General features: G+C 36.8%; 1 protein-coding gene across 1 annotated transcript in view; it reads left to right on the top strand.

Annotated features, from left to right (window-relative positions):
* LOC107104254 (USP6 N-terminal-like protein) overlaps window positions 1–24,005 on the top strand; it is a 31,227-nt gene extending 7,222 nt beyond the window's left edge. The window contains exons 2-14 of the mRNA XM_015404215.1: window positions 10,209–10,282; window positions 10,657–10,742; window positions 12,830–12,869; window positions 12,976–13,056; window positions 13,383–13,490; window positions 13,587–13,696; window positions 15,583–15,631; window positions 18,458–18,578; window positions 18,868–18,962; window positions 19,093–19,158; window positions 19,257–19,356; window positions 19,739–19,891; window positions 21,094–24,005. Coding sequence (XP_015259701.1) covers window positions 10,217–10,282; window positions 10,657–10,742; window positions 12,830–12,869; window positions 12,976–13,056; window positions 13,383–13,490; window positions 13,587–13,696; window positions 15,583–15,631; window positions 18,458–18,578; window positions 18,868–18,962; window positions 19,093–19,158; window positions 19,257–19,356; window positions 19,739–19,891; window positions 21,094–22,445 — 2,427 coding nt within the window. The 5' untranslated portion in view covers window positions 10,209–10,216 and the 3' untranslated portion in view covers window positions 22,446–24,005. The remainder of the gene's footprint in view (window positions 1–10,208; window positions 10,283–10,656; window positions 10,743–12,829; window positions 12,870–12,975; window positions 13,057–13,382; window positions 13,491–13,586; window positions 13,697–15,582; window positions 15,632–18,457; window positions 18,579–18,867; window positions 18,963–19,092; window positions 19,159–19,256; window positions 19,357–19,738; window positions 19,892–21,093) is intronic.
* The last annotated feature ends 715 nt before the right edge of the window (window positions 24,006–24,720 follow it).

Genomic DNA, 24,720 nt, shown 5'->3' with positions numbered 1-24,720 from the left:
ACGGATCTGAGTAAATCTGGCCAGAGCAGATTTTTCTTTCCATTACCTAAGGCTATTTCCAACTGCTTATCATTGTGGTTGTTTGTGTCAGACAGTTTTAGATTCCAATTTGTCCCCCCTCACTTTAAAATAAGCGATAGGACCATGGGATAATAGTTGTAGACCATGCATTCTTTGGCATTTCTGTAAAGGCTATATTTGGTTATCTTGGAACTTCCCTTCATGGTTGTGTCATTTCTGTTTGTCTCTTTTTAGATGCCTCTTGGACTTTTTTTTTTTGCTCCATAAACTGAATCTTCCTTTGTCATTAAGGAACCTCCCATCTAAAGCAGTTTTATGTAAAACGGTGATCTCTGATTGGCCTCCAACTCATTAGTAGCTCATTTTGGCAAAAGTTGGTTGGCAGCCTTGACCAAATATCAATATGCCTATTTAAAAAATATATATATATAATTTTGCATCAGTATCACAAAGGTTCATCTATGCACAAAGAATAAGCATTTTCCAATCACTTTTCGGGGATTCTGATAGAAAAGTAACCAAGTTAAAAAGGCCGGCAGAGAACAGTTTGTCCATAGATAAAAGTAGTTTGAACTTTATAAACAAAGTACATTGCATATTTTCTTCCATTAACCTTATAAAGGTTTTCTTTCATTCTCACTGCTTATATTATGGCTAATTTCCTGCCAGTATGGAGACCCAGTTATGAGAACATGGCTTTCCCAGCAGGGTCCGGTGGTTTTGCTTGTGTTTATGAATACTTTTCCCTTGACATTTCTGTCCTCTTCATTCCATTAAAAGGCCTGCCGCTCAAGAAAGCAAGGCGTCCCACTGATGGGCCCACCATAATCAAACATCTAAACCTTTCTGTTATTATAAATAACCTCCACTATCCTTATTTTCTGCAACTGGAAACTGCTGTAAGGTTAGGTCAAATATAACGTTAGATAAACCAACTTCCTCAGCCATTTTAGGTTAAAAAGGGGGTTTGGTGCTTAAGCAGGAGCATTGTTATAGGGGAATATATATATATATATATATATATTTTTTTTTTATCTATTTAGAAATCAAAAAGTATAGGGATAATAGGAATATGTCATCAGGATTGACAGAAAGACCCTTGAGAACACAAAGTTATTCCAAATCCTTTTCCACTCCCCAGTGGCTGTGCACTGGATGTTTTGCCCCTCGTCTGCTCAGTCCACGCGTTCCGTCTATTTTCTGTACATAAGCAGCGCAGGAAGACTGCATATCCCCTGTTTATGCTACTGTGGTTGTCTCTAAAGATTCCCAGAAGTTGTATTTTCTGTTATTGGTCAAACAGGCTATTATTATTATATTTCCCCCCAGTATAAATAACTATTCGCCCATTATTGCTTTAAAAATATAAGAGGATTACGTTTATTTAGAGTTAGTTTTACTTAGCGGATAGTCAGCGCACGCTATGAGAAAGTGGAGTAAAGTCTTTACTGTGACAGAATCACAAAGACAAAGCATGTCTGGTTTGGTGAGACTTTGTTTTGTCTGTAAAGGTTGACGGTAGCGTAGCATTGCCGCTAAGTATTTAGTGTGTGGTCATAAAGCATCATGAAATGGAAACCTAGAGCCAATCAAAGCACTTTTTGTGTTGCATGTAATACTTTTATTTCTTTTAAATTAGATAACATTGCCAGGTTTGACTCTGTCTGTTCAACATTACCTCTGCCAAGGAAGTTATGTTTTAGGAGAAATTGTCTGTCTGATTGTCTTTGTCTACTAGAGTTGAAACACTTAATCGTGATTAATTGATTATTTAAATAACCATCAACTAATCGATTAATCGTCAACTGGAGTCTAAAGACTCTAAAAAGGACCTTTAGCTGACTGAGCAACACAATTGGCGCATTGATTATATTAAAATTATTAAAAAATAAATAAATTAAGATAAAAAAATATATATTTTTTTTGCCTATCAATATTCCATCCAGAACTCCTCAAGTGGAAAGGTTTAATCTCGTAAAAAATCTTGAAAACTTATTAACAGCTTTTATGGATTTTTTTGGACCAAATGTGCGCCTCACACCAACAAACAATTCATTTAAATTCAGCAATGATCCAGCTCATTGGTGGGTTTTGGCTATAGGTGTAAGTTATTAATTATTTCATCATCTTATTTTAATTAATGATTTTTATTATTTTTAATTATTTGTGTTGCCTCTACGCCGCTGATCAATACTTTTCTTTTTTTTTTTTTCACATGCACAGCTCTTTGAGTTGTCTTGTCACTGAAATGTTCTATATGAACAAACTTGACTTGTCTTTGTTAACAGCAATATTTTTTCCTAGAAGATTTTTTTTATTTTTTTATTACATTTAGAAAAAATACTCAAAGTAACTGCATTGTTGATATCAGTGTCAGAAGATTCCACTGCCGGAGCTCCATTTTTCTGCTGCTCCTCCAGAGTTGCCTCAGGCTTCCTGTTAACCTCTGTGATTAATGCTCTCCCCTGTTGGTCTAGATAAACAGCTGTCTCTTTGTAGGTTTGGACCTATGTCATTCTCTTTTCATGTTGGAAAGAGGTTAAACTTCACAGTGCCCTGTGGGATGCTCAAATTTAAGGCTATAGTTTTGAAACCTTTCCCTGCATCACAACATCTCGACTGAATTATCCAAAACTTGGGTGATGCTAGAGGAGTTAACTGTTTTTGATCTTATAGGAGGGTGTTAGAGTTAAAGTGGCTGAATACAAAATCATGTCCAATCCTCTACATTATGATTTGTAAAAATGTTTTAAAACCAGTTATCTTTAATGTTTCATATCACAGTAATGCTCTTCTGTTAGTTTGTCACATAAAAATCTCAATAAAAAAAAAAGTTTATGGTTGTTACATAGAAAAAGGTACTTTTTGAGTAACATTTAAATTCTCACCTGTTCTTTAAGCGTATTGGGCTTCTGTTTGGCTTTGTGGTCTTCCCAAGTTTTACTACGGAAACTGTGCTTATTCTGGGAATCTTGTTCCAAACCTGCCTCTAAAGAAAGAGACGGCTGTTGAACATCTTGTGCGAGCTTGTTTTGGTGAACTGTGGATTTGGTAATTCATGGTTTCTGAAGGGGCTTCCTTTTAATTACATATATCCTAAAAAGTGTATATATGATGAGTGGAAATTCAACAAAAAAAGTCTTGAGTGGTCTGTGAGTAAAGGTATGGGATTATGTAGACCTTGAATAGGAGCTTTAGTCCCATTTTCTACATTCATTTATTTATTGCCAAAATGAGAAGAATCACCTCCTTGTGATCCTCCCATCCCTCTCTTGCTGCTTTCTTCTCTCTTATTTTTGGTTTGGGTTGAACAGGCACACTTTAATGCACACTCTGTGCATCTGACTCCCATTACAGATCTAGAACTCTGAAGCCATCTGGGAGCAGAGATCTCTTCATGTGGAAATTGAAGCCATGTGGTTGCTTGTTAGCTTCCTTTTTTAACTGGAATGTACAACTACCATTCAGCTAGAGTATAAGGCTTATATCATGATGAGAATATTGCAGGACATTCACATCCCTTAATGATTTAGTTGAACACATGAAAAAAACACCTGTCACTTTGCCTTTCTGACTGTTTTTGTCTTTACTGTCAGGCTAGAATTGCATAAGATTTTTGAAATGTTTGAATTATCATTTAAAAACTGTTTTTTTTCCTATTTATTCTAGTGGAAATTTTTTTGAATATCTGAAATGTTTGTTTAAAAAAAATGAAATAAAACATATGAGCTAAAATATCACAGCTTTGTAAAAAAAAAATTATAATAAAAACAACTAGAAGCTTTTGATAGTTTTCTAGTTGTGCATCTTAAAATAAAGAAATTGAACATGATGATAGCAGCCCTAAAGTGAGAGTCAATATACGTATGCCCGATTATGGCTATGTGATATTGTATCAAATGTACCATGAAAATAGCCTTTCTTTTTGGTTGGAATTAATAAATATTTATAAATTTATTTTGGCTGGTTATGGCTGACAGTTTACTGAAATTACATTTACAATTTGCTTTTTACCAGACGTATTTTCTATTGATATTGGTCAGCTGTCCATCCTGATGTGTATTGTTATTGTTTTATTAGCTTTGTAATCTCTACTATACAATGTGGGCTCCTTAACCATCTAATAAGAATGAACAAACACACAGGGTTGATACGGATATGCTTAGCAGTGTCGATGATATTGTTCATCATTAGTTGACTGGGATACAGATAAGAGAAGCATTATATAATGGATTCTAACTCTATATTCTAACTTGTTTAGTCTGAGTCAGGTGTTATTTGGCCTTTAGTACAGTGTTCTACTCATCCTGTGGTAAGAACAACTAAACATCTGCCCTCCTCTGACTCATGCAATCAACAGTTTGGGGTTAGCTTTTGAGTGCCAGTCAAAGAACATAATTAGATTTTAATCTGAACTCTGTAATCCATAAACCGATCTTTTGAGGTTTTAGAGCAACAACTGTGCCGTGTTTGGAATTGTACCTACCAAAGAGTCGCATAAGATTAACATCCTTTTGCCCTCACCACACCCCGGGGTTGTTTTGAGTTTCAGGTTTAAGGCTTAGCCCTCTATAGCACACAGTGAATACGCATAAATATACACACACCTTACTGAGCAGTGCAGCCTTTGGGCTTGTTTTTTTTTTTGTTTTTTTTTTCACAGCCCCACAGTTTGCTGTTTCAAGAGTTTTTCTAATCCCAGGCTTTCATTCTTCTTGTGCTCTTGTATAATCCTCATCCCTAAATCGGATTCATACAGATTAAGATTGATTAAAGACCAAACGATGGATGACCAAAAAAAGTGGAAATATATTTAGAGAAAAAATAAACATTTTTCTGGCCAGCTAGTAATTTATCATTTAAGCAGATTTACAAAATTAGACTCAGATAAAATGAAAATATGAATCATCTTCCTGTAACCCATTTACTATTAAGAGTCCTTGCATTGGTCATCTTATTTTAAATAACGGTTAGTTTTTACCCACTAAGTTTTTGTTACAGCTGACTCTCTGTGGTGTTTTTAATGTGAGCTGTAGACAGTGTGCAAAACACGGAGGGAGGAAATTTGGTTGATAAGTTGGTAAAGGAATTTTTGACTGCTGCCCCTCTCCCTTCCAATCTGAGATTAGTAGAGTGTGTGCCTTGCAAGCATTTAGTGGTCACAATGAGGCACCAAGCGCTTATATAGCAAGCTCAATTTAGAGCTCTATGTCATAACAGGAAATGATGTCACCTCAGCCTAAAGCTCAAAGCAGCATGTCCTGTCAACAAACAGGTTAGCTCAAATTTTCTTACACCTCTAACTAAATGTCAAAGCTGACTACATCTCATTAATTTATGGATTCTTTACATGGGCTTTTGTAAGAAATAATCTTGTGAAGTGAACAAACTCATGATTTTTTTCAGATCTTTAAATACAAAATCTGCTTTTTGATCAGAAATTGATGATACAAAAGGCTTTTCCTGTCGGAGGCCTAGTTTGTTGTCCCATTATTTTTGTTTTTACTAAGCCTTTCATTAAAGGAGTGGCAGCCACTGGTTTCCTTTTTCCCAAACACAATAGTATCAGCATTAAGTAGACTCAGCACAGGAACTAAGCATGAAAAACCTTAGAATAAAACAAAACAGACCTTTTAAGGTCATTTATATTGATGGAGAAAATCCCCTTTAGTTACCAAAACTCTCTGTAATATTTATATGATTTAATATGTAATATTAAACCTAGGTTTGTTTATGCATGCAGTTCAGGCTTTGCAGAAATATGCAGTTTTTTTTAGTATAGTCTAATGAATGATTGTTAAATCATAACAAATGTCAGCCTGGAATAAAGATTCATAATTAAGTATAATTTTATTTAACATTTTAAGTGTTTGTGTCTTTGCAAAGGGCATTTTAACATTATAACCTGAATATTTGTGGGGAGAATTATTCATTAGATTTTGTGATGAAACAATAGAATGAAGTTTATTATTGAGGAAGTGAAAGTGAAACAAAATTAAAGACTGTATGTTTAAAAAATAGTTGCCTATTTGATCCAAGCCCGCTTTACTCTGATACCTTCAAAGATAATTTGGAGAAACCAAAAGACTTTAGAAGTCAGGCTATAAGTTACTCTACAGCTAATATGATCTCAGTATGAAAAAAACATTCCTGTCTAAAGTCCTCTGGGTTGTTTTTCTTTTTCCTCTTATTCTTTTAACATTGATAAAATCAATAAGAACACAGCTGATATGTCATTAATACTGTTGTTGAGAAAATTAAATGAAGATGAGGATATAAAACAAGATCCCAAGTTTTACATATATCACAGAATTCAGTCATTTTAGCAGCCAGACATGGCCGTCGTCTTAAGCATTATTCAGAGAAGCAGCCGGTACTGTAGTCCCCTGGTAAATCTGAACGAGCTGCATGGATCAAAACTCGGGTGATGGATTGTTGAAAAGGTAACTTATCCACTCCACAAATCTGGTGTTTTTGTCAGACTCATTTGTTAAGAAATGAGCCCTATTAGCATTTTGCTACAAACATTAATAGCATGTGGACAAAGTGAATTCTGCAGACCACAGCATCCTAACCGTATGTGTGGTAGTGGCAGCATCATGCTGTAAAAATGTATTTCTTCAGTAGGGATATGGAAGCTATTCAGTCATAATAAGAACTTGGCTGGAGCTTCTGACGTGGAAACAATGGATTAAAGCGTTAAAGCCTGCAGAAGGCTTAGACCTCTGGCAGAGGTTAATCATTCCTGCAGGAGAGTATCCATGAAGTTCAAGGAAGTGGCTCTGACCAAATCATGTTCATGTGTTGGAAAGGCACAAATCCTATTAAGAATTTCTGCACACATGCTCTCAAACTGTTATGACAGCTATTTTGCAAAGAGGAAGAGGCAAAAATACCAGTTTCTAGATGAGTAAAGCTGATAGTGAAATTTCCCCAAACACTTGCTGCAGATGCATTGAAAAGAGGTTATCCAATATTGACTCATGAGGGTTAAACCCAAATAAAAAAAACAAAACAAAAACAGTATCCATAATAAAAGGAAAATAAGACCATTTAAATTTTTTTCTAGATTAAGTCAACAATCACATAATACATCATTCAATAGTTAACATAGTTTATTTCTTCCAGGTTTCTATTGAATAATTCCTTGATAGATTTACAGTTTTAGCTCATTGGTGTTCTTTTTTTTGCATATTTTGGATTCTCACTGTTGGCTATATTAATTTAAAAATTGATGCCTAACACTTGTAGTAAAATGTGGAAAAGGATTTCATTTTCAAGATAAGCAGTTTACCCAGCAAATGGTGACGTTGATATCAACCAAAGCCCTAAGTTTCTGTACTGTCTTCCTTTAAAGGGGAACAAAGTTTTTTTTTACAATTGCCCCTTAAATTTTACGTTATTACATCATAGTTGGAGTATGTATGACGTCATCCGCTCGCCGGACAGGAGTTGTGACAGGCAGCCCAGGCCACAGGCGGCTACACTTTACCCCTTCTATTCATTCGGCTAGCTAATCGGAATTGTTCAATTCCATTTCGAGAGCGAGATCATCTGTATTAGTAGCACTAGACATCTTCCAGGCATGTGACTAAAACTAGCAGCAGTTTAGCGGACAGGATGAATGAATAGTAGCAGGTATAACGTCATACACACTCCACTTTGTTTTAAAAAAATATAAATGTAAAAAATATAACTGCGGATGTCTGGAGGACAGTGATTCGCCTACGTTATGAATGCTGGCGTACCACAAATGATAAATTATTACCGGTAACAGTTTAGTTTGTGCCTTCAAGTCGCCCATAGGAAGACGTTACTTGGATATAACCTAACGGAATATCTTCAGAACAGCTCCAAATGACACAAAACTAATATGGGTGAGTAGAACATGATGTAATAACGTAAAATCAAGGCCCCTTTAATGTGAACCTAAACTGATGATGTTCTGATCCAATATTGATATCGGGAGTTGGTCACATATGAAAAAACAAAAAATTTAATATGTCGCCTTGTAGCTAAAACCTCTGTTATCAGCAAGCTGATAGAAACACCCCACCTTTATCTGTCTCATTTTAAAGTAGGGCTGCAACTAAGAATTATTTTGCAAATCGATTCATCTGTTGATTATTTTTCCGATTAATCCATCAATAATCCGACAGCAAAAGGTTCCTTAAAGAAGACTTTTTGCGTAATTAAACCAGGTGGAACGAAAACTTTTCCACTAGAGGAATTTTTGATAGAGCATATTCACGGAGGAAAAAGATTTGTATCTTAAATGCAAAAGGTTTACATTTTCTTTTGACAAATTTTGGTATAATTTTCTCATACCTATTGTTGATTGCTATTCCTTGTTCAAGTAATTTCACTTGATCAAACCTTTTCTGACATCCCAGGCTACACAATGAAGAATAAAAGCATGTATGGCCTGTGATAACATCGTATCTGGTCAATATTTCTCTCCATCAACACTCAAAGCAGCAAAATTGTTGTCGAATTGGAAATGAAAAAAGTTGTAAAGAGGCATCCCTAATTACCTCACATTTGTTTTTTTTTTGGAAGGTTCACAAAAACCTGCAGATACAGTGTATTTAAAGAGTGTAAGAATCTGAGCTAAGATGGATTAGAAAAGAGAAGCCATAAGAAAATAAACCCACACAGCAGCTGACTGCAGCTGCCAAGTTCTTAGCATTCAGCGACCACCTGCTAAGAACAGAGGCTCAGCTGTTTTGACAGCAGACAGAAGCAGCTGTAAATAATGTGCTGTTGAAGCAAAGACAAAAACAACATTTAAATAATAGTTATGGTTTATAAACTTCAGGACTTTATCTAAACAGCTGGATACAGTTGTGTGCATGCCCTACCTGTATGTAGAAAAAAGACAAACTAAAACTACAATGTTCTCCAGTAATTTATCAAATTTTTAGAATTCGTGTTAATGGAAATGTCTCCTACATATTTCACCTTCACGTTTTAAAATGAGGTATAACAGAGGAAAACATTAGAGGTTAAAGTTTAAAGAGGCAAGTGTTTTCCCACCTGTTAGCTCTGGCATGGCACACATGCACACTGCATGATGCTTTCCCTGACTAAGCGCCTTTAAGAGTCTTCCTTAGCACTCGTTTTCATGCACTTGTTTTTTTGCCTTGGCTTAACGTTGGTTTCTTAAAAGCAAGTACAAGTCTCCTTTAACAGGTTGATGAGAGTTCTTAAGTAAATATGGCTGCTTGTCATTTATGCAGTTGTTCCATTGCCTGTGAATAAGGCAGGGAAACACAGCTACACAGTTCATAGATAATCCCCTAAAAACCCTCCTTAGTTTCTTTAATATTGTCTTCCTTTAAGTTAAACACTTAGAAAATGTGTTTTTATATATACATATATATATATATATATATATATATATATATATACGGCCTATATATATTTGTTTTTAAGGGCAGACAAAAGAGTCAGCATTTATGCTTCTAAGGATGCTGACTTTAGCATCTATAAAGTCCTTATCCAAAGCTGACTTTGGACCCTCTCTCTGTGAGTCACTTTGTTAAAAAAGTCACAGAGGGCAGAGTGAGACCAGACCAGATAAAAAACAAAGTAAGCTTTTTTTTTTTGTGTGTTTTTAAAATTCCTTATCTCATGGTAACTTGGTTCATGCTTTTCTTCTAATCATGCCAGCCAATTTCTTCCTTATGTCATTGTGATCCAGTATTGGTAATATTGAATGTATATGTTATTATATAAATAATATATGCATAAAACAAAGCTCTGTGAGGATTAGTCCATCTTAAACTCTCTGTGATTTATAGCAGAATAGATTCCCTGGTAGATCGTTAGTAGAATTGACATACTTTTTTTTTCTTTTATCAATTAAACCTAAGCATCCCTTCCTTTAATATAAAATAAATGTTAGCGTAGATGTACAAGTTCGTTCTCAAAAATATGGTTTTAGTATCTGATAAAGATCTAGTGGGTGGTGAATACTTCCTGACATTTAAATAATTGTAATGAGATTATCTTATTCATCTATATTCTGTCAATATTACAGCATTGGAATCTGTGAATCATTTTATCAGACTTACATTAGTCACACTGTACACCCTTTAGCAGATTACTCCATCTTTAGCAGATTATTCCATCTAATTACCCTTTTTGTTGTTTGTTACATTGATTATTTATCTGCTTCCTTCCAGATTTTGACATGAAGAAGGATATAGATGCATTGATTGCAGAGGAACGGGCAGATATCATCTCTAAATATGATAAGGTAGGTAGGTATACAGGAATAAAGGCATCTTATAGAGATGATGAGCTACATTTCCACTGTTTTCTGGACATTGTGAACAAACTTAACAATATGCAGTTTATAAATCTACAAAAGAAAATCTCTCATTTGTTGAAATTTTTCACTCTACATTGAATTAGTGTCTGCCTTAAAATCCCCTTAAACTTCATACATGTTCTTTTTTACATCGACCATTTTGACTGGGTTCAACATTTATTGTTAAAACCTTAAAGGTTCTTTTACATTCCCCTTTCTTTGTTGTAAACCTTGAATAAAATGTATTTAACCTGAATGGTATTTGGTCATGAAGCAGAATGTCTGTCCTAATTCTCCCAATTTGGACGCTTGTTTTTTAGGGCAGGCAAGAAGGCGTCAGCATCGACCCTTGGGAGGACGCTGACTTTAGCATCTATAAAGTCACTGACCGTTTCGGCTTCCTACAGTAAGTAACTTAAACTGTTTTTTTTATTATTATTATTATTTGTGATATCTTGAAATGAATCTAACTGATTTCAAGCTCCATATGAAATATTTAAATTGTTGATTTTCTGGGTTGATCGTGCAGCCAACAACTTCAATGATTTGGGGGGTTGGAATGGCTCTTTGGATATAAAAGGTTGCAGAGCCCTGTGCTAGATACTTGGACAAAGTCCTGTTTTCAAACAGGACTATAGCCCCATTTCAGTACCCTTTTGGTTAACTGATCCAAGCCATCTGAACTCACGGATCAGTTTTCAGAGCATAGTGTAAATGAAAAAAAAATCTGGATACAAATGACCTTTAGAAAATCCCTGACCTGAAGTCTATACAGAATTAGTCTTTTCATAAAAAGATGGCTCCATGTCCAAAATTCAATCTAACTTAATGTAATTACCAATGCTACCAAAAAGAGCGCTCAGTTATCCAGGCTGATGTATGCTGGGAGTTTGTTGAAGGCACAAAACATGTGGTCGAGGTACAACTTGCCAAGGGATTTTAAATTACACAATTTATCTATTGGGGGAAAATATGCTTTATTGTAGCAATAAGTTAATAAACAGAAAGCAATAATCTGTTACAATAAAATAATAAAATAATAGTACATAATTTGTATGTACATATAGCTGTTATTGCTTTATCTTGGTATTGCAGCTGATTTTTGCATTGATGAGGTAGTAATGCTAACTGGTGCAAATATATCAGTGGGTTATTGGTGCAACAATACAGGTTGTGTGAATTGTATATTAGATTAGCAAAATAGCATGTGCATGATAAATAATGGTTCCATAAATACAGGACATGGGTTTCTACTCAATAAGTATAGAGATGAATACCATTATAAATAGAATCTTACTAATAGATATATGTAATATACAGATAACTAGTGTTATAAACTAAATTTACAGCTGGATATGTACCGAATATAATATATAGGTGGATATTATATTCTGACAGAGATTGGTGTGAATGACCTGCAGTATCCCTCCTTCCTTTGCATTTAGGAAGGAGTTTGTTTCTGAAGGAGATGTTAAGGCCCCCACAGGCTTATATATGGGAAGGGTGTAACAGGAGTTGTTGATGTCAGCTTAGCTAGCATTCTCACCCACCTCTTTAGTGGAGTTCTGAGGGCTGTTCAAGTGTTTATATATTTGATACTCACTGTATAAATTAAATCCTCATAGATTAGAGCAGGCATCCCCAAACTCGGTCCTCGAGGGCCGCTGTCCTGCAGGTTTTAGAGGTTTCCCTGCTTTAGCACAGCTGATTATGATGATTGCAGTAGAGCAAAAGCCTGTTAATCAACTATCAATTAAAATCAGCTGTGCTGGAGCAGAGAAACATCTAAAACCTGCAGGACAGTGGCCCTTGAGGACCGAGTTTGGGGATGCCTGGATTAGAGTCTTCGCTTTATGTAACCTTTAATATAAAAAATGTTAAAAAAAAAAAAAAACATTAAGTAGTTTTTACCAGGGACTATATAGTGGACTTTATAGTGAACTTAGTTAACTGACCGTTCAGATGAATTTTTTGTTTTCACTCCCCTTTGGTCACATGACTCTGCCTCTCTGCCAGTGCCTGCGCCATCTTTATTTGTCACCGCTGTCAGGTAGTGGCAGCTGGCCGCTGTGACAGTTAATCCCATAATGCTTTGCGAGTAGAGATCTCCTTGCAAAGCATTCCGGGATATATCGGCTTGTCTAGTGACAATAGATGATCACTACTTTTCAAGGTGCAATGTGAGAAATTTCGAGTCCACTACTTTTTTCATCCACTAGATATTCTTACACTCGTCTAACATGGTGTAACCACTGTATAGTGCCTATATAGGGATTAGGGCAGACATTTGGATACAGCCATGGATTGTTCTTTTTACAAATGAGTCATGTCATGTAGAATGCCATCTAATTAAACTCCTGGGTGTAGTTTTTTCTTTTTAACTTACTGACTTTTGTCTATTAAATGTTTCCCTCTATGCTAATTTATATTTTCTATTTAAAGAAAATGGATGCATCAATAATGTGTGTGTATATCTGATTTTTTTTGCTCCAGTGAGAATGAACTGCCAACGCCCACTGCAATTGAAGAGAAGGTAAAGACTTTCTTTACTGAAATGCATGCTCAGATTTCGCTCGTCGTGTCATTCCTTTTTGCCCACTCACTCATGCACCGATGTGGTTCTGGGATTTTTTTTTTAGCAAAAGCAACAGGAGTTGGAGCGAGTAGCGAAATGGCTGAAGATGGTGAAAAAATGGGACAAGTACAAGAACAGTGAAAAGGTTAACAGCGTCTCACATAAAACGCTAAGATCTCGGTTTGGCAGCTATGCTTCTTTTTCTCTTCTATGGCTTGTATTACTTCCATGCCTTTTTATAATCTATTTTCCATTTCCTTTTAAAGCAAAGGTCATTTTCTTACTCACCCCCATAACTATCCACAATTTCATGGTCAAGACACTCAAAGTAGAATAACTACAAGCAACAAGTCCTTGAGATTTAGTATATATAAATACTCATGAATATGTACCACCACCTTCTGTGATTGATGTGTTAAAAACAGATTTATTTATTTTTTTATTATTTAATTATCTTTGTGTGTGTTTCAGCTGGTGAAGCGGGTGTATAAAGGAATTCCTCTGCAGCTGAGAGGCCAGGCTTGGGCTTTGCTTTTGGACATAGAAAAGATTAAAAAAGACAATCAGGGAAAATATGAGGTATTATTATTATTTTATTATTATGATTTTTTAAATAAAGCACAAGAGATTTTGACAACTGTTAGATGTGATTGTGAACTGCTTTCTCTGGTCCAGAAAATGAAGCAGCAGGCTCGAAACTTCTCAACAGAGATCAAGCAGATAGACCTGGATGTCAACAGAACATTCAGAAACCATATCATGTTTATGGACCGCTTTGGAGTGAAGTGAGTTCTTTATATGCCTTTTAGTTTTATGTTGCACATATTATACAGCTTGATTTGATACATAAAACTGCACTAAAGTCTATATTTACTGTCATTTTCAACCAGCAGACTTGCCAAACAATTTTTTTATTAACTATCTTATTTGTTTTGGCAGCCAAACAAATAGATCAGCAACACTTAATTAGAGTTTTGCAATAACCATTGACCAAAAAACAAAGCAAAACAAGCATTCCCTTTTGTTTTAAAGTAACTTCCTTAGTGTACCGTAGTTGTTTTCTGACATCTGATGTGTTTTTAAACTTGCCCCCAGTGGGATTCCTGCAGGGTGTGACCCCTGGCCTAAACTATAAAGCACACTACACGGTTGCAACAAACCGGAGTGGTGGTTTCCTCCTCTCAGCATTTTATTAGCCTTCCTGTCAGTGCACAAAGCCCCACAGGAAATGGCATTCATGCAGAATGTGCACCGGTGAAAAAGCACACATGTGCAAAAATACCCCTGCAGAAAACAATGATGCATTTCGCACTAATTCAGAAATGTATCCAACACCTTTTTAAAAGCAAGCATCATATTCTGCTGGTTTCTGTTTTGTTAGCTGCGGCCGTAGAAGCCACTTAATTTGTCTCTGAGTGTACAAGAGCGCTTTCTTCTTTCCCTTTGTATTGCACTTCCCCTTGTATTCAAAGCCAGTGTGTCCAAAACAGACCAAACACCGCTTCATCCTGCCTGACTACCCACTCCTTCCCTGCAAGTCAACAGCTGTCCAACAGACACTGAGACACAGAGAGCTATTTAAAGCTCCTTTCCTGTCTCTTCCAATGGACATGTATTTGTCATTGACGCCTGGAGGGCAGACGTCCTCATTACATCTACATTATGTTTTTCTTTATGCCCCCCACTCACAAACACATTCATATTCACAAACAATAGGTGTTTTTGTGCTGCAAGCGGCTTTTTGAGACTCTAGATGTAATCGGACACAGATGCAAACCTCAAAATGCTTCAGTTTCAGCTCATATTTTGCAAAACCCTTGCACCTACATTTTCCCATTTTAGACAAGATCCAAAATCTTAAATTAATTTGATTTGAGGGAAACCCAAAACAAAATACTACATAACTGTAATATGAAAGGAAGTGGATTTTTAATATTTTAATTTTTTTGACTAAAATCTCAGTTTTGGATGCATTTGTATTTGGCCCCTTTATGCTTATAGTATTCCTGGTGCAACAAATTGCCCCATCAGTAAATAAAGCCTAACATGTTTTATTAAATTCTCTGTATAACTGAAACTATATTACATTATGGTGGTTAATTTCCAAACCCAAATTAAACTTAGAAAATATGGCGGAATTTGGGGAATTCATTCCCAAAAACAACCGAGCTTCCATTTTTATAAAAAGATGGACAAGAATATCAGTCTCTAGAAATTATCCCCTCTTCAGGTATTATTTTAAAGTCATCATGGCTGTAAAATACCTACTGATGGTGGCCAAACACTCGAGCAGAGCACACCTCCAGAGTTTAGAGAACCATAAAATATTTTACTATGTTAACAGATATTTTTTCATACTCTGTTTTGTTTTTCAAATTTCAATGAAAAACAGAGATTTGTAGAATTAAAAAAAATACTGTTCAAGGTGTATGAGCATGTTTTCAAGGTGCCGGATGTCTGCATTAACATAAACTATTATTTCAATATATATAGATATATATATATATGTGACCTAATAGATCTGCCAATATTAACTTCAAGATCACTAAATAACGTTTTTTTTTTTTTTTTTTAACTGATCTCTTTGGACAATATACCGATGAGTTTCATGGCTGTTTCCCAGGAACCACATCCATGTTTTTACAGGTGTCCTTTTTTGTTCCTTTTCCAGACAGCAGGCACTGTTTCATGTACTGGCAGCTTACTCTGTCTACAACACGGTAAGTGTTTTCTGAACACTGTAGATGTGCATCATAACCTCAAGTCTGTGTTGCATGACAGAAGCGTTTTGAGTGTGCTCGCCTTGCATCTGAAATAAGACAGCAGCGCCGCAGCAACCACTAGTCCATCAATAGTGTTGGTTGGTTCCTGGTCAGATTCAGCAGAGAGCTTGCCAAACGCTATCGACCCATCTGTTCTCACTCTTTAGAGCCTTGAGTGAGATCTTTTATTTATGAGTGTGGCTAAGCCTGATCTGCTCAATCAGAATGTAACAGTTCAGCTGCCAGCAAGCCCACATCCACGTTTTATTCCATTAAACCAAGCTCTTCATCGAATTATCCATGAATAATCTGTTACTGACAAACAAATCTAATTGGTAGCAAACCTAATGGCTGCATTTATGTAAATTTAAATATCCTGCTATTCACACTGAAAAAAATGTCTTATAGAACCACCTCAGTCTGACCAGACTGATTCAGCATCAGTCAATCAGATTTCAAGAATGATAAAAACCTGGATAGATATTTATCTGGTAGATATAACTGTGCACCTGCCATTTGTAGGAGCATATTAAGCTATTAAGTTCTCCTTTCATGTCCATGGCTGCATGACAGAGGGTTTGATGATTGTAAAATGTTAATCCTGTTTACCTCTCCCTCTTTCATCAATAGACTGTAATTCTTAGCTGCTGGTGTGTGAACGTCCACCGCATTAAACTCAGTCCTGCACTGAGTTCATTAGATTCATGGGCTCCTTATGGATCTTTCTTTTCAATCATTGGTCTTTTATTAAATCCTCTACACATTAAAAACATAACTTGTAATGGTTTTCATTTACCCAGGTACAGAAGTGGACAATTCTCCTTAACACTATAAAGATATTTTTTAAAAGGCCTTGAAATAAATGGATAATTTGCAGCTATTGTGTATTTGCAAACCATTTCTCATGTTAATAGTTTTTTTACTAAATTAATGGCGGCTCCTCTCATGATGTTTTTCAAAGAGACTTAACTAAAGTGTTTTTTTTAATTAAATTTTATGTTTAAATGTACAAAGTTTATAGAAATGTTTCACCAGCAATCCAACCCTTTTTTTTCCATATTTAATAGCAATATGACATGACTTAGAGGTCCATTGCTTTTAGCCACTGGTCAGGAGGCAGAATAAAGAGCCATATTTAAGTTCCTACTTCTGAGGTCTTCACATACCTCTCTGAGTGTGTGAACACAAGCAGTCACCCAGGTTAATGCTATTTTTAGCTGATTCGAACAACCATGTTCCATTTAAAGATATAGTTTTCATTGAATCTTTGGCACAGTATCACTTTGTACAGGTTGAGTACCGGTAACTAAAATCCTGCAAGGTAAAAAAAAAAGATCTAATCAGTGCTGGTGGATGCTGTGTGCAGGTACAGATTATACAATAAAAGTCATGCAGGCTTCATAGTCCAGCATGCAGTAGTGTGGAGTGGGTGGTATCAACTATATCTTACTGTGAGCAGGATAATAAATTAACTTGGGCGAAAAAAGACTCCAAAGCTCACTGTTGGAGAGATGCAGAAAAGAATGGCAACTTCAGCTCACTTTATCTTATTTAACCCAATCTTCAACCAGATCTTTGAGAAATGCTACATTTGAGGTACATTGATGTTTGAAATAAATATCTGCTGGAATCTTCTAGGAGGCAGAGAAGGGGGTTGTGTTTCCAACAGGATGATGTATAAAAAAACTTGTAAAACTCCTAAAAATAATCTTTACATATTTTTGTGTTTTGCCTACTTTAATAGATTGACTCAAAGATTTAAATTCTTTAAATTTCTCCGTGGGAAATTATATTACCACAATAAACCACGCATCCTCTTGTGGGATTACAAATGTATCATCATCTGCTAATGCTCATTTTTATCTCATCTTTATATAGATCTGTTTTAATCTCTGATCACAGAATCTTTCCATGATAAAGAGGAAGTACATGTAAATACAGTTTCTCTGTCCTCAACTATAATTTATTTCTATTGCTATTTTTTTCCTCTAAGAGCCACCGGACTGGACATTTTGTATATCTAATTGAATGTTTTCATTTTTCTGGATCTTTAAAATATGCAAAAAATGTTCAACAGGGTTGTTAAAAAAGATTGTACAGATAGCTGCATTTGGGATTGTTGCTTTTACCTGATTATTACCCTACACCAGGGAGTTTTTTTTTATCAGTTCCTCTGTGGAAGAGGTGTTTGCCAGAGGAAATGGGCATGCGTTGCTATTTTTTTTTTCCCTTTTACCCTCTTCTCACACAATGCTGAAAAGAAATTGGGTCAGTGGGAGAGCTAAGAGAGACAGGAAAGGCAAAATAGAGAAGAGGATGTTTGACTTTTTCACATATGTGCTGGTAGAGAAGAATGTGGAGAATGTGCAGTTTGACCTCTCTTTAACCTTAATTATATTTACTTTTTTGCCTTGAAAGGATACATGTTGTGCCTCTATTTCTATCTGAAAAATAATCCCACTTAATATGGAAAAATACCCAGTGTGTGTTTGTGTTTCCATGTTTGCCGTGGGCTTGTTTCATGTAAATCAGTGAATCAGTCAGTTTGGTGGTAATTCAACCAGAAGAATGACATTACTGAAGGTGTATATGTAGCTCTGCAAATGTTTAAAAAAATCTATCAATGCTTTTGGTTCATCTTTAGATTGAGTACTGCTTCAGTCTAAACCATGCCAGATTATTAGATACTTTCTATCCCCTACATTAGGACCTATGTGTGTTTGTCATAAAATTATGAAATTACCGCTCATTTGTCAACTCAAACTCTGCTGTTTTTTCTCCCAGGAGGTAAGCTACTGTCAGGGGATGAGTCAGATCGCTGCGATATTGCTCATGTACCTGAATGAGGAAGATGCCTTCTGGGCTTTATCCCAGCTTCTTACAGACAGCAAGCACTCTATGCATGGTGAGGATGAGGAAAAGCCGACCCATCTAACTTTTTAAAACCAGATTTATCCTTTAAAGTTATCTTTTATGTTGTAGCAGAATTTGCACAGTGGTAAGTCATGTAAAAACTAGATTTTGTTTTGAGGTTACCTTTGTCTGGTTTTAAACGGTAATCAATCTGAAATATTTGTGTTAAAAAAAATGAATATTTTGCAGCAAATATTTCATTTCTCTGTAAATGTCCTGCCATCTCTGATTTTACCATTTATAGTCTGATTTTTTATTTTTTTTTTCCTTCACTGTTGCAGGATTTTTCATTCCTGGATTTCCCAAGCTGCAGCGTTTCCAGACTCATCATGACCTCATCCTCTCGAAAATGCTGCCTAAGCTTAAAAAATACCTGGTGAGTTCCAGTGTGCAATAATGGCCCAATCCTGTTGTTAAGCTGGTTTAAAAACAGAGATTTATAGCAATTTTTTTTAAATATTTTTACCCTCACAGACTCAGTTTCATGTTGAATTGTTTTCCCACAGGACAGGGAGCAGATGACAACAGGGATTTATTCAACCAAATGGTTTCTGCAGTGCTTCATCGACAGAGTATGTCGTTGATGTTTTCTCAAACATGAACTGTCTACATATCTTGTTTCTGTTTTTAACTATTTATTCCTTATTTCTGACTTCTGTTTTCATAACAGACGCCCTTCACCCTCACATTGCGCTTATGGGACATCTACATTTTGGAAGGAGACAAGATCCTTACAGCCATGGCTTATACAATCCTCAAGTTACACAAAAGTGAGTCTTAAGCCCCTGCTAAATGTTGCCTTGTCAGATTGTGCTGGGGAAAAAAATCAGGCAAGATGCTCTTAAGCCCAGACACATCTGTGATACATAGGGTGGATTACATGGCAAGCCTCCTCACGGTTGGTTGCGTCTTCACTGAATGACTTGCATTAGACAAGTGGCCAGTTGCTGCGGAGAGGAATCAAAAGCTGACTTTTTATTGGTTAGAGCTAAGCATTGCCTCAGCATGTTGGTTGATTTCTTCCAGTTAAAGGGACTGTTGAATCATCAACACAACTTCTTACTTGGAGTTTACCCAACAATAGGAATAATGGAATTTTACGTGTTTGGATTTATTTCATTGTTTATCCATCAACGTATTATGTTTATCCAGAGCGGCTGATGAAGCTCCAGCTAGAGGACCTGAGGGAGTTTCTTCAGGAGGAGCTGTCTCATTCGTTCATACTGCCGGACGATGCTGCGATTGAACAGTTACAGGCCGCCATGTCAGAGCTGCGCAGTAAAAAGCTGGATCAACCTCCTCCAGGTGCAACTCGAATTCCTTTCCTCTGTTTTTCTTAATATTCCATTTTAAAGTCACAGAAAAGATCAGAGAATACCTATCACAAACTTAAAACCCTAATTGTCTATAGTGTCAATCAAGTGAAACAATTTAAGGAAATAATTAAATGTTAAACAGTACTTGTCTCCATTAGATGAAAATATCCCTGTTTTTCAGACTCTTTTAGAAAGGTGTTTTCTCTTTAGTTATAGCTGCAAGTTTTTGGCAGCAAATACAGTGGCCTGAAAAAGTATTCACCCTCCCTAGTTATTTTGTGTTTTTGTCTTAAAAACTACAATTAAAATGAGTTAAGAGTTTGCATAATTATATATAAAATATATGCCTACAACAATTTTTATTGTGAAGAAAACAACAAGTATAAAATAGTAAAACGTAAGCATGCATAACTGTTCGCTCCCCCCTAAATTCACTACTTGGTAGAAAGATTTTCAGGGCAATATAAAGCACTTGGCATGTATGGACATTCTGTGCAGGCCACCCTTCTGAAAAACTTGGTAATGTAATCTGAGAGGGTCGGATCTATCACTGAATGAGGCGTGTGACCCAGAGCCGCTGTACCGCAGTCTGAGCTCCTCTCAAACATTAGAGCAAATAAATAGAAAACTTACCTGATCAGTTTAATTTTTTATTCTCTGATTTAGGATTTAATGTAGAGGGGTGAATGTAGATCTGTCTTTAAAAGTAACTCCATGACTTCTCAATCTGCTGGTTCAAAGTGTTCTATCAGATTCCAAAACACAGATGGAGACTTTATTTTCCATCAGTGCAGTGTTTCTGGTTGCTTCAAGCTGTGTTAAACCTGGTAGGCACTGGTCTATGGCCTTTAGTGGCTAAAAGTTACATTGTTGATTTAAATCATACCTAATATGCGACTTCTATAGGTGAATGATTTCAATTGATTTAATTTAAAATAAAATGCTAAATCAAAATGAATGGCTTATTTTTTTTACTTGTTCTTTTGCAATAATCAAACAATATATCATTTAGTTTCCTCTTTAAAACTGATTTGTTCTGTTCTAGCTCTTAAAATCCTGTTAAAAGTATGGTTAGGTTTTTGGCTGTAAGGAGAGAAAAAAAGGGGGTTTGGGATAGGATCAGTTTTGCAAGGCACTGCATTTTTCTTCAGTTCCATCCATGTGATGCATGTTTTCTCTTTCCTTTTTTAGCCAAGTCAGATGAGCTGCCAAAGAAGCCTCTGGGTCAAGAGAGACCAGTTCTTCTTCACCCATTGCAGTCTAACTCTCCTCCGGAGGTCAAAATAAATCATCAGACAAACAGCAAGCCTATTTCAGAGACTGAGAAACTGGAGGCAACTTCCAATCATCACGCTTCTTCAATGTCTTCATTAGTTGTCCGTGCAGAAGGAACACCTTCTTCCCTAAGGCACTGTAAATCACCACTGGTACCTCCAAAAGAAAACAAGCCATCTATTGAGGTAGGGATGGGTAGAGATATGAAGAAGTTGCCCCCAGAGGTTAACCAGGAGTTAGGAATACAGGAGAACCAAGCGACTGACACAGAGTCTCAGGAGGGATCAGTGGATTGGCCTCCACCCTATGAGCCCTCCCCTTCGGATGCTGTGACTATGCAGACAGAGGTTGACATTTCGGACCTTCCTGACCTACCCCCTCCACCTTTGTTCTACCCTGAGCAGACTGACCAGCAGTTTCTTGGCAGAGAGTCGCCTAGCCTAGGGCCTGAGACTCATCCTGATTCGCACCTTCGCTCTCCATCCCCTTGTCCAGCCTTACCACTGGCTGCTTCAGTCAGGCCATCCCCCAAACCAAGCCCAAAACCATCCCCTCACTTCATGAAGATAAGTACTTCTCCAACAAAGCCTCCATGTCTCCCTGTCCACACACCACCCTCCTCATCGCCTCCCAGAGTCCCACCCACCAAACCAACCAAGTTCCCAGTTTCCCTTTATGTTCCTGGGTCCACAGGGGACAGACGACCCTCCAACACATCTCAGTATGATAATCTCTCAGAAGCTGATGACGACGATCGCTTTGTGGAGAGACTACTTGCCTGCACCCTTGAAGAAGCTCCATGCAAACCCACCCACCCTACTGACAGAACCTACGACCCTACTCTCTACCCTGTCCCCCCACCTCCCCTCTTTATTCCTCCTTCCCCTTCCCCTCTTCCCCCATCGATGTGCGTCCTCCCTAGATTGCCCCAAGAGCCAGAATATAAAGGAGAGTCCAGCTGGGTGGATGACTCCATCATCCCCCCTCCTCCACCAAACTTTGCAGACAGATTCAGTCCCTTTCAGTGTACCTCTGGCATCTCCTCAGACCCAACCAGGTCCTTATCACCTGTTTACTCTAAGAATTTCACCAGAGCCCCCAGAGACCATTCTGCCTTCCCAGCACCTTTGCTATACACAGGGTCTCCCCCGTGTCACATCAGGTCCTCAGGACAGTCGCCAATGGGCATCACAGGAGTACAATGCAGCCCGGACTTCTGTAGTACGCCTCCTGTTGGACAAAAACTGCCAAAATCAGTAACTTTTTGATGTGGCAGCTGTTCATGCCCGATTGGCCTTCAAAGCTACTGTAAAGATAAAAGGGCCAGTAGCTATTTGTCAAGAACTGTTCCACGCATGTGTGACAACCATTGTTCTATGTCCAGCTACTGTACCCACTCCTATGGCAGTTGCACCACTTTTAAGGAAACTGTTGTCCAACTCTTATTTAAATCCGATGTCAAACATTATATTAACCTGACCCCCCCCCCTTTTTTTAAACACACTTGGTTTCCTCTTTGTATAGAAGAGTAGTGATCTCATCACAGCTGCACATATCACCATTGTTCCACCTTATGCTATTGTAATTTTGTTCCAACAAGGTGTCTTAATCTTAACATGGTGTACTTAGTGCGACAACTACAACAAAAGGGCTTTCAGACGACCAGTTATCCTCCGCAAACCAAAACATTCAAATGGAAATAAGTAGTCAGGTGTGAGCAGGCTCACACGTCTTCTCAGTTTGTCAAACTCTGCGAAACTGCGTGTAGGTTAAGTGTAGGTTAACATAACATGTCCACTAAACTAGAGTACATTTATGCAGAACTCATAAAACTACAGGTTCCTTATTGTCGTTAACACCAGCAGCAGCATGAATGGTGCAATAAATGACTAATGTAAATACAGACCTATCTTTGACTTGTTTTTTTCAGGTATTTTTCCCCCTCTGTGGTAGCAGTGGATATTCTTTAAAGGAGCTTTGTTTTTGTTTTTTTATACATTGTTACAAAGCTCTAAAAAAAAAACAAAAAAAAACATTTTCTATTACACCTGGCTTTACAGCAGTACTACACTGTTTATATGTTCATGCATGAATAAGATAGGGGGTTAATGTGATATATTGGCACAGACTGTTTTTCTGTAGATGTTTGACTCTTTGATGGTTGCGCCATCTACTGGCCAGAAAACAAAATACAAATTTAGGCATTTTACCAGTCATTGAAACAGTTTGGTGTAATTCTTACGAAAGCAAGCATTTCATTTATTTATTTAAACAAAAAACATTTTCTTTCAAAATGCAGGTTGAGCCACACAGTTAAAGACCTGTAGGGGCTGAGAAAAAGTCTGTTTTGTTCTGTGTCCTATAAACAGTATTTTGTTTTATTGAAACTTGTCATTTCTGACTGTTGCAGTTGGTGTTTTTTTTTTTTTATCAGAGTTGCAAAGTGCTGTTCAACACTTTGGCCTGTTTGCATTGCCTCACTATGAAGTACTGTTTCTGGCATTCAGTCAAGTATGTTTGGCATGACAGGATATTGGAACGTTGCTGAATGTTGTACATCACTGCTCCTGTAAGGAATTTAGGTTGTTTTTATGGAGACCGAGGCTAAAACCAAAGCTTATCTGCATTTACTTACTTGAGTTTTATAAAGAGATTAACTATAACATGTCTTGTTTTTCTGTTCTTCAAACAATCAACATTATTGTTTCCAAATATTTATTACATACCCACAAAATAATGTAGTCCTACAAAATAAACAAGTATCTTTAGATGAAGCTATGTAAAACTGTTTTTTTTTTTTTTTTTCTAATGAGGAAACAGGATAACAGCAGACACAAAAGCTGTACTTGAGTCAATCTACTGATTTATAGCCCAAACCACCTCTGGATTATAGTGCACATAGTACATCTTCATGATCAAATACCTTGATTTTGACAAAATTCTGTTCACTTTCCAGAAATAAAGTATTCTAAATAGCAGCTGCTGTAGTGATTTAACAGAATAAGCAGCTTCAGAAGATTGTGCTCATCTTAAAGATGTTTTGCACAAAATCCCATGACTTTAAAAGAAAACAAAACATTACCTTATTGCAGCATGACAAAGTGCAAAGCAGGCATCTGAGGCCTTGAACTTAAAATAAAAAGTGCAACTTATATTTTCTTGCATTAGATTATTGCACAATTTCCATGTGTTGGAAATTATGCCTTTGGTGTCTAGTTTTTCTTTTTAAACTTCATCGAAATCACTGTCCTTCATGTGAAGCAGAGGGCATTCCCTGACTGCTCCTCAGTCATATCCTTAACTGACTCATGAGGGTGGAGAGAGTGTTAACACTTGTCCTGATTTTAGAGTCTTCTTCAGGTCCCAGTGATACTCCAGCCAACCGAGCGGATCCATTCGCTCCCAACATGCACGGCAAGCTGAGGAACACCTCCGCGCCTATGCCGCCCCAGCCCTAGGAAAAGGGGAAAAAAATGCACAGATAAGATGGATATACCGGTACTCTGAAGTCCCAATTAAAACAAGTGTATTTAGATTAAATTA

This window comes from Cyprinodon variegatus, unplaced genomic scaffold (genome assembly GCF_000732505.1).
Source record: "Cyprinodon variegatus isolate N-32 unplaced genomic scaffold, C_variegatus-1.0 Scaffold1668, whole genome shotgun sequence".
In the NCBI taxonomy this organism is placed as follows: Eukaryota; Metazoa; Chordata; class Actinopteri; order Cyprinodontiformes; family Cyprinodontidae; genus Cyprinodon; species Cyprinodon variegatus.
The sequence above is the reverse complement of the archived record's forward strand: the minus strand, read 5'-3'. Positions and strand labels throughout refer to the sequence as shown.